The sequence below is a fragment of the Mirounga angustirostris genome, unplaced genomic scaffold (genome assembly GCF_029215605.1).
Source record: "Mirounga angustirostris isolate CCGP_5_RB_7025 unplaced genomic scaffold, mMirAng1.0.hap1 SCAF_5, whole genome shotgun sequence".
NCBI lineage: Eukaryota > Metazoa > Chordata > Mammalia > Carnivora > Phocidae > Mirounga > Mirounga angustirostris.
In genome coordinates, this window is record NW_026991713.1 from 175,697,420 (window position 1) to 175,714,563 (window position 17,144).

Sequence of the window (17,144 nt, forward strand, 5' to 3'; positions counted from 1 at the left end):
AGGGGACTGCAGCCCACTGGAGAACCACCGGCAGGCTGAGCTCTGGGCGGGAACCAGAAAGGCAGGCTGGGGTCAAGTCACAAAGCATCAACAGAGCTGTGATAAGACACGTGAATTTTCTATTAAAAACTAACGGTCGGGGGGGGCGCCTGGGTGGCTCAGTTGGTTAAGCGTCTGCCTTCAGCTCGGGTCATGATCCCAGGGTCCTGGGATGGAGCCCTGCATCGGGCTCCCTGCTCCACGGGAAGCCTGCTTCTCCCTCTCCCACTCCCCCTGCTTGTGCTCTCTCTCTTGCTGTGTCTCTGTCAAATAAATAAAAATAAAATCTTTAAAAAAAAAAAAAGTAATGGGGTGAGGTGCCTGGGTGGCTCAGTCAGTTAAGCATCTGACTCTTTTTTTTTTTTTTTTTTAAAGATTTTATTTATTTATTTGAGACAGAGAGAATGAGAGACAGAGAGCATGAGAGGGAGGAGGGTCAGAGGGAGAAGCAGACTCCCCGCCGAGCAGGGAGCCCAATGCGGGACTCGATCCCGGGACTCCAGGATCATGACCTGAGCTGAAGGCAGTCGCTTAACCAACTGAGCCACCCAGGCGCCCAAAAAAATAAAAGTCTTAAAATGTGTAACCCAAATGCAACATAGAGGTAATTTTTTTTTAAAGATTTTATTTATTTATTTGAGAGAGAGAATGAGATAGAGAGAGAGAGCATGAGAGGGGGGAGGGTCAGAGGGAGAAGCAGACTCCCTGCCGAGCAGGGAGCCCGATGTGGGACTCGATCCAGGGACTCCAGGATCATGACCTGAGCCGAAGGCAGTCGCTTAACCAACTGAGCCACCCAGGCGCGCCCAGCATCTGACTCTTGATTTCGGCTCAGGTCAGAGGATCTCAGGGTCATGAGATCGAGCCCCGTGTTGGGCTTCAGAGTGGGTGAGAAGCCTGCTTAAGATTCCCTCTCTTGGGCGCCTGGGTGGCTCAGTTGGTTAAGCGACTGCCTTCGGCTCAGGTCATGATCCTGGAGTCCCGGGATCGAGTCCCGCATCGGGCTCCCTGCTCGGCAGGGAGTCTGCTTCTCCCTCTGACCCTCCTCCCTCTCATGCTCTCTGTCTCTCTCTCTGTCTCAAATAAATAAATAAATAAAATCTTTAAAAAAAAATTAAAAAAAATAAAAATAAAAAAATAAAAAGATTCCCTCTCTCTTCGCCCTCTGCCCCTCCCCCTGCTCACACGTTTTCTCTCTCTAAAAAATAAATAAAATCTTAAAAAAAAAAAAAAGTAAATGGGGGGGCCGAGGGAGGTTTCTAAGAAGCAGTGATAACATCTGACCCACGTTCTAGAAAGAGTTCTCTGTGGATGGTATGAGGACTGACTGGAAAGATAAGAAACCAGAGACAGGGACCAAGGTAGAAAACTGCTTCCCAGGCCTGGGAGGGGAGACGGGGCCACAATGGGGGCCATGGGGCCGTAAATGGAGAGACAGCCAGAGAGACCAGGCAGGAAGCCAGGAGAGAAAGCGAGGACCACTCCATGGTGCCTTCAGGGGCCAGCTGGGGGATGCTGCAGAATTATTAGAAATGGGGGCCAGAGGTGAGGCATCTGCTTTCCTCGGTGCCCCAGGCAGGGCCCTGGGCAGGTGCACAGTCCCCGCCAACGCTCCGAGCGGCAGGCCCTGCCCCGCAGGGGGCCGAAGGCTCACACTGTGGCGTCTCGCTACACTTTCTGCGTCAGCAGGGAAGTGAGGACCAGGAAATGAGATGGAGCAAGGGCCAAGAACAGACCAGAGAGCACGACATGGAAGGAGGGCAGCAGCTGCCCACTTATCCGCACAGGGCCGAGAAGGCGGGGCCGGGCCGGCCAGGACAGGGCTGGCTGGCGGGGGGAACAGACATACACGGCAGGCCCCGCACCCCCGAGAGTCAGGCGGGCGCCTCTGGAGGAAGTTCTCCAGCAGGGAACCCAAGCCTGCTGGTCTGTTTCTGACACTTCTCGGTGGAAAGGAAACGATTCCCTCCACTTCTCCAAAGGCAGCATTTCACAGCCCTGGGTCTGCTTCTGCACTTTCTATCCTGGTGTTTCCGGCTACATCTCCTGCTCTAACCGATGAGGGCTCTACCCTCCGTTCCAGCAAAGGCGGGTCTCCCGGTACCCGTGGCTTGCTGTTCACCCCACCCCTTGTCCCCGGGCCTCGAGCATCAGGCCCCTTACCTGCAGAGACATCGTTCCTCTCACGGCTACCACAACAGATTCTTTCCTGTGGTCCAGAGCCACTAAAAAGGGAAGCTCATAGACCTGGAGGCGAGGGAAAGAAGCATGAGTTTTCGACAGTGAGAGCGCGCAGCTACAGGGCCGAGTTCGGCCGGCCCGGCGTCTCTTAACAGTTCACAATTCAGCCGTGGGGCCCGGCCGTTCTTCCACAGATGGTGGTCTGCTTAAGAACCCACGATGTATCTCTACAAGGACTTCCGGCTCCATCTCTGGGATGGGAGGGCCTGGGAGCCCCCTGAACCGGCATGCAAACCGTGCGTGCGTGTGTGTGCGTGCGTCTACGCGCACTGTTCTGGGGGAGATAGTTTCTAACTTCCATCACACTCTCGAAGGACCCCGCGACCCCAGAGCAGGGACGAGGCGCCGCTGTACTGACCTTGTCATGAAAGCTTATGTGAATGAAGTCCCTGTACTGCAGGCCCGTCGTGTGCAGGATGGAGCCGAAGTGACAGTGGAGCTGATCGCCTCCGACCAAGTCATATTCCGTCGTCCTGCTTCGACAACTAAATACACAGGCAAATGTGTCAGTTACAGTACCGACCAGGGAACATCAGGCCCGCCCCCCGCTTCCCCAGCAGCCGCGAGCCCCGGGCTCACAAGGTTCAGCCCTTCCTCTGGGTCCAGGAGAACAGCCTGCGCTATTTCCAGGCACACCTCTCACTACAGTTCTGACTTCTGGGGTCATGTTAATGTTTTACGTATTCAAAAAATAAATTATATTAAGAATGGGAGAGACTTTAAAATCTCCAGGAATGGGACAAACTGGCACCTTGTTTCCTCCTATGATGGACCAAGAAGGGCAGGATGTTCCTCCCGAGGAATTCCTGCCAAAAATGTGTACTCGACTCCAACCCAGAAGAAACCATCAGACAAATACAAACTGAGGGCCGTTCACAAAATACGTAGACTACCGTGCAAGGCAATGTCACCAGCACGCAAGACCGGAAATACCACGGAACTGTTCCAGACAGACAGCCAAGCGCCACGCGTGAGCCTCACGTGGAGGAAACCTTGCTCTGAAGGCTCCTACTGGCCCAAATGGGAAACTGGCCACAACCTAAGGGAGCTACTGCTTAACGCGAGCTGCGCTGGTGCGGGGCGTGCGGAGTACGTAAAAGGAGGCCTCGTCCTCAGGAAACGCGGACAGGGCCGTGCCCTCTGCGCGGGCAGCCTGGCAGGAAGCGATGGTGACACAGCGCATGTGACCACACAAGTCACGACTGGTGGCTCCAGATAAACGATCCACGGGCCTTCTCGGTACTGCACTCGCGGTTTTGACATGTTTCAAAACAGAACGTTTTTGGGAAAGGGGAAACGGGATTATTTTTAGAAACTACAGTGGGGCACCGTCGGAGTGACGGGCGGAAGGCAGGCGGGGGGCCCAGGCGCGCCCACCTACCAGTCCCCGCCAATCTTGCAGAGCCCGGTGAAGGGGTTCCGATAGATGTAGAGAGGCCACCCATAGGCCGCTGCTGCAAACTGCATATAATGGTGACAATTGGCTAACTCGGCGTCCAAATCAGCTTCCTGAAGAGAAGAAAAACAGCTTTTTGTTTCGGGGAACCCATTACGGACAAGACCAACTCACAAAGGTCATAAACCTGAACTCGAACTCCTGATGCCCCTTTCTTCCCTCACTGAACAGACCTCAGCAGACTTCCACAGGGGAAACTCGTCTTTAAACGCGGACTAAAACAGACCCCTCACTTTACAGGAATGCAGCAAGTATGGTGGAAATGAACAGCAAAAATCCCTGCTGACTTTTGTGGCCCCTGCTGGAACGAGCCAGGGACTGAGTTGGAAGCGCATGAGGACAAGCAGAGCGCCAGGCCCCCGCGGCAGCAGAGCCGGAAGGCCCGGGCACCTGCGTGAGGGGCAGAGAAACCCATCCATCCGCGTGCAACCTTCTCTTTCAGAAGCCTAAACAGCTGTGGCAGGAAAACTCCTCCAGCAAAACCCAACTGTTCTGCTCCCTTGGCCCAGAGAAGAGAGCAAACACGCCCAGGGGGAATCAGGCCCATCCCAGAAAGAATTTTTGCTATGTTGACTTCAGCCAATTTCCTAAAAGAGAATGCTTTAAAAATACAATGGAGGAGGGGCACCTGGGTGGCTCAGTCAGTTAAGCACCTGCCTTCGGCTCAGGTCATGATCCCAGGGTCCTGGGATCGAGCCCCGCGTTGGGCTCCCTGGTCCGCGGAGAGCCTGCTTCTCCCTCTCCCTCTGCCTGCCGCTCTGCCTATCTGTGCTCTCTATGTCTCTGTCAAATAAATAAATAAAATCTTTAAAAAAATAAAAAAATAAAATGGAGGGTGAAGTGGTCAGGAATGGGCTCCCTCTACCCGAGGGACCACAACTAGCAGAAGCCACACATCAGATTCTAAGCCAACTGTCCTGAAATCATTGCTGGCCAGTCTGTTTTGTTTTTTGAAGATGTATTAATAGGAGTAAATGTCAAAACTGTACCAGCCACCAGAAAGGGGCTTACCTGGGGGGGCCCCGGGGAATGGCCGATCACCCCCTCCGGCTCCCGGCTGTTCCTGATATTGTCCTGTTGCTGATGGAGAAGGGTGAGGCCTGCCGCGATGTCGCTGGGCACCAGGTCTGTGTCCTGGATGTAAACAGTGGCTTGTCATAAACTCAGCAGGGACGGCCCATGAATTCCTTTTTAAAATCCGTTTTTTACAGTTCATACGCGCACACATACACAGGTATGTGTAAAGAGGTTCCTTAGAAGTATTTTCAAGACTCCTTCTATATGTGAGCTTGATGATTTTTACTATCCTGCCCTCAGACAAATCCACCAGAGAACACAGAAATGTTGCTGAGCTTTTATTTTCAAATTTCATTTCAAGTAACTTAACTGACTTCACAGCTTTTGTATAGTTGGGAGCAAATGGGTAAGTTCACCATCTTTGTAGTAATGGCCAATTTTAGCCCAAATTTAGCCTCTTGCTCAAGATGCCCTGGTTTTGTTCAGAGTCCCTGGTAGAGATTTGAGAGACTGAACTTAGACTCACCGGCTACAGCAAGCCTCCAAAAGAATCTCAAACTAGGACAGCAACAGAGGGCGTCTCTTGTGCCTGCCTCCCCCCTTCTCCCTCAGGCAGACTCCTCTGCTGCCTCCAGGCACTTCTGGTCCACAGGGACGGACCAGGCACTGGCCACTCGGCCTCTGAGCCATCGGTTCTCCCAGCTGTCTGAAGGCCAGACTGAAGCACTCCTTGAAGGTTACTTCAGGGAGACCCACTTCTCCAGTCCCGACATGGAGGCTGTTGTGGCGACTGCTACCAGCCTACTGGGCCGGCCCTGGGCCCTGCAGATGCAGACACTGCACAGAGCAAGGAGGGACCGGCAGTCGTGCAGGACGTCATGAGAACGCGTCTCCCTTACCTGGTGTCAGTGCCGAACACAACAGTTTACCAGAGAACATTACAGGAAAACGACGGATGTGAAAGAAAAATGAGTATTTCCAAATCACTGAAGAAACTGCTCTAGAACGAAGATGCCTTCCTACATTGTAATAACATATTCAAACTCTCCTTCAAAAGCAGAATAATCTATCATTTCTATCATGCTATAAAGTAGTAAACAAGGTCTGATACCACCCTGGATGCATGACACCGCCCACACCTGGCGCCTGCAGAGGACCAGCTGGATGGAGGACAGACGATTCAGACAACTGGCAAATCATCCCAAAATATGCAGGTTCCATCATTTAGCTCCTTAAAAATGAACTAAAAATCCTGACAGTGTAACAAACAGGTGGCAACACCAGGACGCACTGACCAGAGAGACGGGGCCCACAAGCTCAGGGCCCTGGGTTAACGGCCCCTAGTCTCCCCCCGACTCCGCCACACCACAGACCACACGTGGGCAAGAGCTCTTGACGTGAACGGGGGATCAGCCATCAGCTCCAAAGAGAGTATTCATCTTAACATAAGAGACATTTACTTAGGAGAAAGAGACGAAAGCAGACCCCTTCAGCTTACTGAAAAGTAGGTTGAGAAAAGCTCTGCCGTACTCGAAAAAGCAACTCGAGTATGGTCGTCTTTCCCGACACAACAGCACAGGAACTTGATTCTGGTCTCCCACACGCTGGTAGCTGCTGTCTTGAGGCCGTTAAGTAGCTGGCTCGACTCATGACTATCCAGGTGGTTGGGGCCAGAGGAGGGATACGGAACCATTTTCCCCCCGAGGGGGTCAAAGACGATGATGATGGTGACCACAGTGGAGATGATGATAATCCAACTGCAAAACAGAGAGAGAAGGCATGATGACCCTGGTCCCACATCCAGATGCGGATCTCCCAGAACCAGGTTGAGGTGAGCAACTTGTTTCTTCTAGAAAGTTCTTTTTTTTTTTTAAAGATTTTATTTATTTATTTGTCAGAGAGAGAAAGAGTACAAGCAGGGGGAGGGGCAGGCGGAGGGAAAAGCAGGCTTCCCGCCGAGCAAGGAGCCCGATGCGGGACTCGATCTCAGGACCCTGAGATCATGACCTGAGCCGAAGGCAGACGCTTAACCGACTGAGCCACGCAGGTGTCCCTAGAAAGTTCTTTATGAGCCTGTGGCTGGCCCAGGCCGCACAAAAATCAGAGCCTTAGAAGTGAAGATCACAAAAGAAAAAAGCAGATGCCTGGTAGGCAGAGTTGCAGCCTGGGCACGGAAGTAGCTGGAACCTGTTCTCCATGGTCCACTGGCCATGACCCAGGCCCTTACTCCTCAGTGCCTCGGGGTTCTTCTCAGTAAAACCGAAAGAACTGTGCCACATCGTGGGAAACTCTGATGGGTCTTTCATTCATACGTGTGAGGAACAACATGCCAGACACTGCGGTTCCCAGACACGTGTGCCACGGGAAGATGCGCCTCTGCGAAGGGGATCTGCTGCCCGCACGCATGTGGCGTGGGCCGGCCGGCATCAGCACAAGTCCCCGGATTGTTCCTGAGACTGTGAGCCTGGAAACTGCGAAAACCCGATCCCGTGCGTTAGTCCCTGTCACGATTCCTGACACCGCGTTTCTTCTCATCCTGCCTTTAGTTTTTGCCCTTGAATTGGTCTTTGGGTTTTCTTCCTTCTTAAAACAGAAGGGATAGGGGCGCCTGGGTGGCTCAGTCGTTAAGCGTCTGCCTTCGGCTCAGGTCGTGATCCCAGGGGTCCTGGGATCGAGCCCCCCGCATCGGGTTCCCTGCTCAGTGGGAAGCCTGCTTCTCCTTCTCCCACTCCCCCTGCTTGTGTTTCCTCTCTCGCTGTCTTTCTGTCAAATAAATAAATAAAATCTTTAAAAAAAAAAACAAAAACAGAAGGGATAGAATGCAGAAGAATGAGAACCAGCAAGAAAGAAAATGATATCAATAAATGCGTTAACAGGAGATGAATTGTTTCTTATATTATAAACCCATGTCTCTCAATTTTTAGGATTTACTCAAAAAGGTGCAACTTCTAACAATTTTAGGAAGCCCACATGACTTGGGGCTATCTGCAGTGACTCAGAAAGGTCTGCTTCTTACATCTCAAATGCATCCGAGCCAAGGAACTGAGAGAGAAGACGAAGACCTGACCTGATGATGACGGTGGCAATGACGCCATTCACCACCGTCCTGTCACACTGCACGTCGTCTGCTATCCAGGCGGACCCCAGAGAAGCCCAGACCATCTCTGGCAGAAAGAGCGCGAGGCGGAGGTAAAGCAGTTTGGACATAGATTTCCGTGGTCCGGGATTACAGATGGTTCCTGAAACACAGAAGATATTCAACCCGGGCACCTGGCTTCTTCAGAGACTTGCTTTCCACAGACACAGAGTGTGGCGAGCATCTGTTAGTACTGTAGGCGCGCCTGGTGGCTTCTACTCGTAACTGGAAATCAATGCCCAAGGCTGAGAGCAAGTAGCCAAGGGCGGGGTGGAAACAGGACAAAAAGCCTCAGATTCATTTCCTAGATTTACTAGGGTTTCAAGATACTTCAGGGTTCTAACTGGGATGACCATATAATCATTGTCCAAATTGGGACACTTCTGAAAGAGGAAGGAGGTGCTATTAAAAATTATGCTGGGACAACTGGCACAAAACAGAGCTGTCCCAGGCCAACAGAGATACACGGTCACCTGAGTTCTAGAACGTAAGTCCACCATCTGCTTGAGACCTATGGCGTTCAGGCACCATGTGAAACACTTCACACCCATTCTTCTGTAATCCTCACGACTCTGAAGATAGTCACCATCCCATTTTACAAAGGAGGAAACTCAGGCCAACTGGGCTTAGTAACTACTTTCTAAAACATAACCCAGAGGGTGCATGATGGGTGGTAGGGTCGATTAAGCGTCCGACTCTGGATTTCAGCTCAGGTCATGATCTCAGGGTCGTGAGATTGAGCCCTGCATCCCGCTCTGTGCTCAGCGGGGAGTCTGCCTGAGATTCTCTCTCTCCCCCTCCTCTCTTTCTCTGCCCCTCCCCCTGCACTCTCTCTCTCAAATAAATAAATAAATACAATCTTAACAACAACAACAACAACGAAAACCCCCACAATCCAGGTCTGCATAGTCCCGGTTTTCCGCCTCACCAACGTCTGCACTCTTGGGAAGTGAACAATTCTGACGTGCGAGAACGCTTGAAGAAACCTAACATGCAGACACAACCTTTTCACCGTGTGTCTCAAACAAACCCAAGCATCCCACTGAGGTCCGTGTGCTTTAATTCCTGATGTAAAACATCAACTCGCTCCCTCTGGGAAAAAGTTGTGATAAATACTAACTGAAGCAACATAAAAATGCCACATGGTTAAAACAAAAACAGTGAAAAAAACCCCAAAACCCGAAACAGTGAGTGAAGACATTTCTAAGATGTAAAGAATGATTTGGGATTAGAATGGATTACTTAGAGTCACATTTTAAAATGTTAAGACACTCTCCAGTTTCATGTTTGGCACGAAGACAAAATACAAGGTAACCAAAACACCACTCTCTCTCTGAGGAACAGTGAGTGCAGACATAAAAACTCGGTGCTCTCTGGAGCCCGCTGCTAACAACAGCCGATCACCTGTAAAACAGGCAACCCGACCCGGGCTGGCGCCGTGAACACCGACAGCACCCGGGCCCGACGCTCCGGGAATGGGATAAAGTCGGAAATGAGGAAGCAGAAAACGGAGTTCTAAGATTCCAAAAAGAAATCAAGATACTGAAAAAAACCTCCTTTATATAGTCATACCCGCCAGTGAAAACATTGTCATTTACTTAGATAAGAGATTTTCCTCTCAAGGCAAAGAGGGGACCGGCGTGCACCCAGCTGCTCCCGGGGGCGCAGTGACGCTGAGAACCCAGAACTGACGAGCTGGACGGAATGTCCTCAGCGCAGCCCGCGTCTTCATCAGGCCGAACCATTTGGGCAGAGACCACAAAAGGCAGGCCTGCGTCACAGAATCTTTGGTTCAACACCTCTACACTGCAGCAATCTTCCCTGGCGTGAGATGAGCAATGAGCTCCCAACACAAATACGGAGGCGATGCAAGGAAACCTCCCAGGATCACAATCAAACCCAGCGAATGGCACACCCTGGAGGCTGAGGGTGTTCTGCCAGGAAAACATGGTAGTCATGAGGCTGGACCTTCCCCTAATTAAACCTCCTACATGGTAGGAACAGTAGGATTTCACCAGGGAGGTTCTCAAATCAAAACTAGAAACTGCCACAATAGCAAAATTCTTCCCAACCACGCTACACTGATGACCAAGAAAAGGAGCAGAGGTAAATACCCAAGCATCAGTGTCTTGGGTAAAGATGACTGACCCCCACTGGTCCCAAGCACGTACAGCCTGTGGTGTCTCCTTTAGAGAGTAATACCAGCGCAAAGCTACAAATCATGGCCTTTCTGCACAAGTGACAGCTTAATTACTGAGATGCCTTATGGAACAAAAGGGCAGCAGAAGTCATCCATGGATCAAGAGTAAAACTAACAAGGACGCCTGGGTGGCTCAGTCAGTTAAGCATCCGACTCCCGATTTCGGCTCAGATCATGATCTCGGGGTTGGCATTTAAACTAACATAATTTCTAAACTGTTGTTTTTAGGTCAGTTGTGGTATCTCTAGCCACAAGTAACAAAAGTAAAAGCGGGAAGGACCTGGGACCTTCCCTGGCTCCGGGGACTGGAAATGCAGAGCATGGGCACCATGGCGCTCTGGCCCCTCACAGCTCTGCCCTCCTCTGTGTCAGCTCATCCTGGCAGTGAGTGGAGATACGGCAGGAATTCAGCAGCTCCTCCCTCCACAGAATCACCCAGACTGAAAACAGCCTACTGCTTCTGGATCTTTCCTAGAGGAGCAAGGAAAGACTCCCCAGAATTTTCCAAAAAACTCCTGAGTTTCACTGGCTCAAACTGGGTCACACGTCCATTCCGGAACCAATCACTGACACATGAGGATCATTCCTGAGCTGGGTGGAGAGTTGGCTTCTCTGACGCACTGATTTCATATGTGAGGGAGAGGGATGGGGGACGTCCCAAATAAAACTGGGTTCTGTTTGGAAGAGGTTGCTGGATAGGCAACCCACCCATAACACAAACAACTGGCACATAACGCCTAACATGTACACTGTCAGATGTTTTCTGAGCTCTGACTGTGAGTGTGAGATGGGGCAGGCCTTAGGCAAGTGCTTACGAGGGGGAACCTCAGTGACATGGCCATCCATCACGGCGTACGTGCCCTGACACCACCAAAAATACCTGAAGAAAACCATTTAAGGGAAAAAAAGCTTACATTCCTGCTTCAGATCTGAACCCACGATTATAGCGGCATACTGGGTCTTCTAACCAGACTAGGACATGAACAGAAAGGGCCAATAAATGAGATGATACCACAGCTGAAGGGACACCAACCTAATTACTTCTTTCAGAAATTCAGACTTCATGGAAAAACTCCATGGTGCTAGGGCGCCTGGCTGGCTCAGTCGGTTAAGCATCTGACTCTTGGTTTCGGCTCAGGTCATGATCTCAGGGTCACGAGATCAACCCCTGCATCGGGCTCCATGCTCAGTGCGGAGTTTGCTTGAGATTTTCTCTCGCTCCCTCTGCATCCCCCGCCGCACTCTCTAAAAAACACCACCACCGCACCAAAACCACAACTCCACAGTGCTAAAGCCACACAGAGGGGACCGACACAGATCACAGAACTGGGACCTTCTTCGCTCTAGACATTCATGCATGCATTCATGTTTTCAGGGGCATGCTAAATTACACAGAGCTCTCTTTTCCATATATTTCTCTTTAACTGGGCACATGCCACACCTCTTGGTCATCCAGAACCCTGTGGTCTTTCTCTTGAGGGCCAAGAAACACTTGGCCACTAACATTTCTCTATCACTCCCCATGAGCTATCCCCATCTTTTAAGTTTCAGTTGGTCATTCCACACCATCAAGATCATGATTCTGCCGCCCAGTGAATCAGCTATTCCCTCCCAGTGCTTTCCCCATCATCTGGAGTGTGTGAGCGTGCCTCCCACATCCCCACTCAAGCAATGATGAAATGTGCTGGAGGGCGGCATGCCATTCAGCCCTGCCTCTGACTGCAGTTTTTAGTTACTAATGCACCACAATGCTCGGCTCCTCCTATGAACCTGAGCACTCATACAGGGAGGCTCCCAACATTTTCAGCAAAGTGACTGCAGAAAACTGTAACATGGAGAAAAAAAATCATTAAGAATAGATGGAACTGTTACAACTCATTATTTGGGACAAATAACCCAACTTAAAACGGGGCAAAGGATCTGAGCAGACACATCCCCAAAGATGATATACGAATGTCCAGTAAGCATACGAGAGGATGCTCATCAAGGAACTGCAAATCACAACCACAGTGAGATCCACCAGGACCGCTAGGATCGGAAAGTCAGACAAAGGTAAGTGCTGCTGACAATGGGGAGAAATGGAAACTCTTTATAAACTGAAAGAGAAATGGTGTAGCTGCTTGGAAACCAGCCTGCCAGTTCCCCAGAAGGTTAAACACAAGGTTACCACATGACCTAGCCATTCCACGCCTAGGCACACATCCAGGAGAAATGAAAACCTCTGTCTATACAAAAACACAAAAGCGAACGTTCATAGCAGCTTTATGTGTAACAGCCCCAAACTGTTAACAACCCAAATGTCTACCGACTAACAAATGGATAAGTAAAAACGTGGCAAACCATTCGATGTAATTTTTTAAAAAGACTTTTTACTTATGAGAGAGAGAGAGAGAGAGCGTGCACACAGGAGCTGGGGCGGGGGGTTGGGGCAGAGGGAGAGGGAGAAGCAGACTCCCCACTAGGCAGAGAGCCCGACGTGGGGCTCGATGCCAGAACCCTGGGATCATGACCTGAGCCAAAGGCAGATGCTTAACCGACTGAGCCAATATTATTCAGTCATAAGAAGAATGAAGAGCTGACACACACTAAAAGGTGAACGAACCTTGAAAACATTATGCTAAGTTTAAGAAGCCAGACCAAACGGCCACACAGTGGGTGACTCCACCTGTATGATCCAGAATAGGTAGATCTACAGACAAAGTAGATTAGCAGATGGCTAGGGCTGAGGAAATTGGGGAAAATTGAGGAGGATTGCTAATAGGCATAGGATTTTTTGGGGGATGATGAAAATGTACTAAAATTGTGGTGATGGCTGCACAACTCTGTGAATATACTAAACATCATGGACTTGTACATTTTAAGTGGGTGAACTGTATAGGACATGAATTATATCTCAATAAAGCAATTAAAAAAGAATAGGTATCAAATAGAAAAGGCTACCCTTTACCTTTCATGCTGACACACACAATGGCGGACACCGTACATATAATAACTGCTAGGAGAACAAGAAGAACGATCAAATAACTGCTGAGCAGGGCGCCGCCTGCACAGTTCAGCTTCCCTCTGTGCATGAGGTACAAAGTCAAAATGCCAATCCACCTGCCGAGAGACAGGGAGGGTCAGAAATGGAAACCAAGGAACTACATTATAAAACATTACAGAATGAAATAAAAGGAATTAATATTAAACAAAAAAATTTTAGTTAAAGATTTTTAAAAAGCTAATATTTCCCAAAGCAAGGCGAAGTTTGCTTTGGAATATAATTTTCTCCGATAAAAGATCTACTAAAAGAAAACAATAAAAAATCTACTAAGTCAATTACAGAGCATGGCCTTTTTTTAAAACATGAGTTTTATCCTTTCTGTGCTTACATGATTGTTCCTAATTCTCTGCCTGCTCTAATATCTAAGAGGCATTTAATGCCATAAGCAGGCAACTATAATGTGGGCTGATGAAAAACAGCAGCCCTACCATGACTCAGAAACATGCAAGTGTAAACCAACAAAATACCTGCTTGCTAAAATATTAACAAGGTAATGTTCACTTCTGGGGATTAACAAGAAACTGACAAACACTTTTTGTCATCTGCTGTGTGTAATGCAAAAACCAGGAGGTGGTAATCGAGTTATGCCAAGATGTTCCACAGTGAACACTGATTAAGCTTGAAAGGCCACGTACTGCAGACTTATTTATAGATTTTGTAACTCGGTGCAGAACAAGGAAAGACAGCACCAAACACCTCAAAGCAACAGTGACCAGTCACCAGAAGCATTTCAGCAAAGGGCTGAACATTGCTGGCAAGAACGCTGTTATTAAGGATTCGAGCCCAGGTGTGGAACTGGGACTAGAGAACATTTTATGCTTTTGCCAGTTTTGTGGTATTAGGACTTTGGGTCTGGAAATAACAATGGGAAATGATACGGGGGAGACCTGGCTCTGAAAACTATGAAACTACTGAGGGGCCGCTTTCAATATTTCACGTTCTTACATTCCTTTCCCCTCGAGAACGCACTCTTATTCCCTGCCCGGCCCCTCTGGGAGCAGCCTTGAGGCGCCCAACTCCACTTCCCATCGGTTGCACACTCTGTGCCAAGCCTGGCTGCTCGTCGGGGAATTCGGGCACAACCGGCTCCAGAACGACAGGCAGGCTACTATTTCCCATCCTCTCCTTTGGTTGACACTTGATGCCCTGAATTTCCATGCCGAGCGCCGTAATGATGCAAGTGGCTGTTCCTGGCTTCAGGAAACAGTTCCCGGAGGCCACGGCCCTTGGTCGGCAACCCCGTCCCGGAGGCTCCCGGGGCCAGGCCTCGGGGTCGCACGCGACGGGAGACCCCCTGGGGGACCCCGGGCCCAGCCTCCCCGCTCCGGCCTCAGTGTGCCCTCCGAGAAATGGGGAGAGCGGCTGCACGCCCGTCCTCGGAGGCCTCGCGCGGTGGAGAGGCCCAGACGAGGGAACGTGGGCACCGCGTCCGCGCGCACAAACGCGGCGACACGGCCACTCTTCCCGGGCCGCCCGCCCGCGCAGCCCGCCGCCCTTACCACACCACTCGCAGGGACAGCTCGAAGAACCCCGGGAAGACCAGGTCGTCGCTGGCGATGGCCCAGCGCCGACCGAAAAGCACCATCCCGGGCATGGCTGAGGCCCCGCTGCCCGGCCTCGGCCAGCCCGCCGCGCGCCGGTGGCCACTCGGAGCCCCGCGCCCTCCGGGATCCAACGCCAAACTGACTGCGACTCGGCGCAGGCGCGCGCGAGGGGCGGGCCCGGCGCACGCGCACTGAGCCCCGCGCAGCCGCTGGACCCTCCGCGCCTGCGCCGAGGCGCTGACCCGGAAGGCGCTGGTCGGCTTGTTAGGTGGTTTGCACGTGTGCGAAGTCCGTTCTGATAACATTCCCGTTTTGTAGATAAGGGGTCTTCGGGGCGCGGAGGAATGAGCACCTGCAGAGGCCAGCGGGTGTTAATGGCAGATCTGGGAGTCCTCCCAGGTCTGTGGGCCTCCAGGCGTGTGATGAAGTTCACCGTCGGTGCTACCCGCGGTCAGGAGTGCCGCGTTAGGACGCCTCTCGAGTTCAGGGTTTGAAACCATCCGGCGGCTTGGGGCTGGGGCGTGGGGAAGATCCTGATCCTCAGAGCCTATGGCCCTGAGCACTTAGCACCTCCACTCTGCCCCACCCTGGTCCGCGCCCCCTTGAGCCCCCTTCGTCTCGTGCCAGCCCGGGTCTCCCCACTGCGCTCCCTCATTCTGCCCTTGCCGCCCAAGCCCCCGCCCCCCGACAGTGCATTTCCCCTGCGGCAGCTGGGGCGACCTCGTTGAACCGTCAGAGCTTAGGATCTTGCAAGTCTGCACTTTGCGCATGAGATTGACTCCACCCCCCCGGGAAAGGCTCTTCCCTGGTAGTCACACACCACAAGTCTGTCAATGCGTGTTTCTCTGTCTCCTTGGGTTTGGGTTCCCATTCTCTCTCTCCATCACCTCACTGCCTGCCGCCTCCCCCCCCCCCCCCCCCAAATACATCAAGCTCATTCTCGCCCCAGGACTTTTACGTTCTCTGTTTCCTCGGCCAGGGATGCTCCTCCCCAGTTACTTCCATGTCTCTGTCTCAGGTCATTCAGGCCTCAGTTCAAGTGCCCCCGTTTCAAAGAGGCCTTCCCTGGCCACCTTATCTAAACAGCACACCCATCTGTTCCCATTCCCTCACTCTGCTTCGGTTTTCCTCCCTGATACTTAATCACTCCCTGACATTGTACCACGTTTATTACCTTTCTCCTCCCACCTTAGGGTGTAAATTGCATAAGCAATTTACTTCGCTGGTTTTGTTTACTGCTATGCACATAATGGAGCAAATTACAGGCACTTATTAAATACTTGATGAATAAACAAACTAATTGAATGTCAAGGTTTTCTAAGTCTGAAGTTCCTTCAGGGATCTGCTAAAGGGCAGGATTTCAGAGTTAAAAATAGTATCGAAATTATATTGATGGTTGTGGAAATCATACAGGGAATTGTAGATGGGGAAGTTACAAGGTTTCTATAGAAAAGAGAACCATGGGCACCTGGGTGGCTCACTTGGTTAAGAAAAGAGAACCATTCATTATAAAATAAGTATTCATTGGGTACTTGGTGTGGCCAGAAGTGACTTAATCGGAGAGGTCAGACTTCCCCGAAGAAGATACTAAAATGAGATCTGGAGGAAGAACAGGAATTCAGTGGAAGAGAGTGATTCAGAAGCTAAAGGGCTGTGCCTATGATCCAAATATTCTCAAATGTAATAGTTCCCTTTTGAAAACAGGATTTGTAAGGCTTAGCAATAAGATAATTCTTCTATATAAGCTTTTGTTAGTAAAGATAAAGAAGATACTGATGACTTAATGTTACAAACAATAACAACCCACCAAACTATGATTTCAAACAGGTAGCATACACATTAAAAATAAAAGAAATGTGTTTTGTATAGCTTTTTTTTTTTTAGATTTATTTATTTGGGGGGGTGAAGAGGCAGGGGGAGAGTGAGAGAGAATCCAAGCCGACTGCGCTGAGTTCAGAACCCAAAGGGGGCCACGATCTCAGGAGCCTGAGCTCACGACCTGAGCCAAAACTAAGAGTCAGATGCTTAACCGACAGAACCACCCAGGTGCCCCTGTATTTTATGTAATTCTAATCTCTCGGAGTATGTTTTGCCGTTTCCTTTTTTTTTTTTTTAAGATTTTATTTATTTATTTGACAGAGAGAGACATAGCGAGAGAGGGAATACAAGCAGGGGGAGTGGGAGAGGGAGAAGCAGGCTTCCCACTGAGCAGGGAGCCTGAGGTGGGGCTTGATCCCAGGACCCCGGGATCATGACCTGAGCTGAAGGCAGACACTTAACAACTGAGCCACCCAGGCGCCCCTTGCCATTTCCTTGTAACATTATTCCATTTGTTGAATTAGAGCTGTTTTAAAACATTATTCCATCATGTGGGTATCTCATACAAAGCATATTAATTCCCTTATTTTAGACAAGTTTTTCAATTTTCTATTTAAAATAGCTTTTTTTAAAAAAAGATTTCTTTGAGA

General features: G+C 50.4%; 1 protein-coding gene across 1 annotated transcript in view; it reads right to left on the bottom strand.

Annotated features, from left to right (window-relative positions):
* The window catches only part of DAGLB (diacylglycerol lipase beta), a 28,248-nt gene extending 13,423 nt beyond the window's left edge, over positions 1-14,825 (bottom strand). Inside the window, exons 1-8 of the mRNA XM_045875841.1 lie at positions 14,632-14,825; positions 13,037-13,188; positions 7,821-7,992; positions 6,252-6,510; positions 4,748-4,870; positions 3,662-3,789; positions 2,639-2,765; positions 2,203-2,286 (exon numbers count right to left, since the gene is read on the bottom strand). Of these exons, the coding sequence (XP_045731797.1) occupies positions 2,203-2,286; positions 2,639-2,765; positions 3,662-3,789; positions 4,748-4,870; positions 6,252-6,510; positions 7,821-7,992; positions 13,037-13,188; positions 14,632-14,726 (1,140 nt within the window). The 5' untranslated portion in view covers positions 14,727-14,825. The remainder of the gene's footprint in view (positions 1-2,202; positions 2,287-2,638; positions 2,766-3,661; positions 3,790-4,747; positions 4,871-6,251; positions 6,511-7,820; positions 7,993-13,036; positions 13,189-14,631) is intronic.
* Between the last annotated feature and the right edge of the window lie 2,319 nt (positions 14,826-17,144).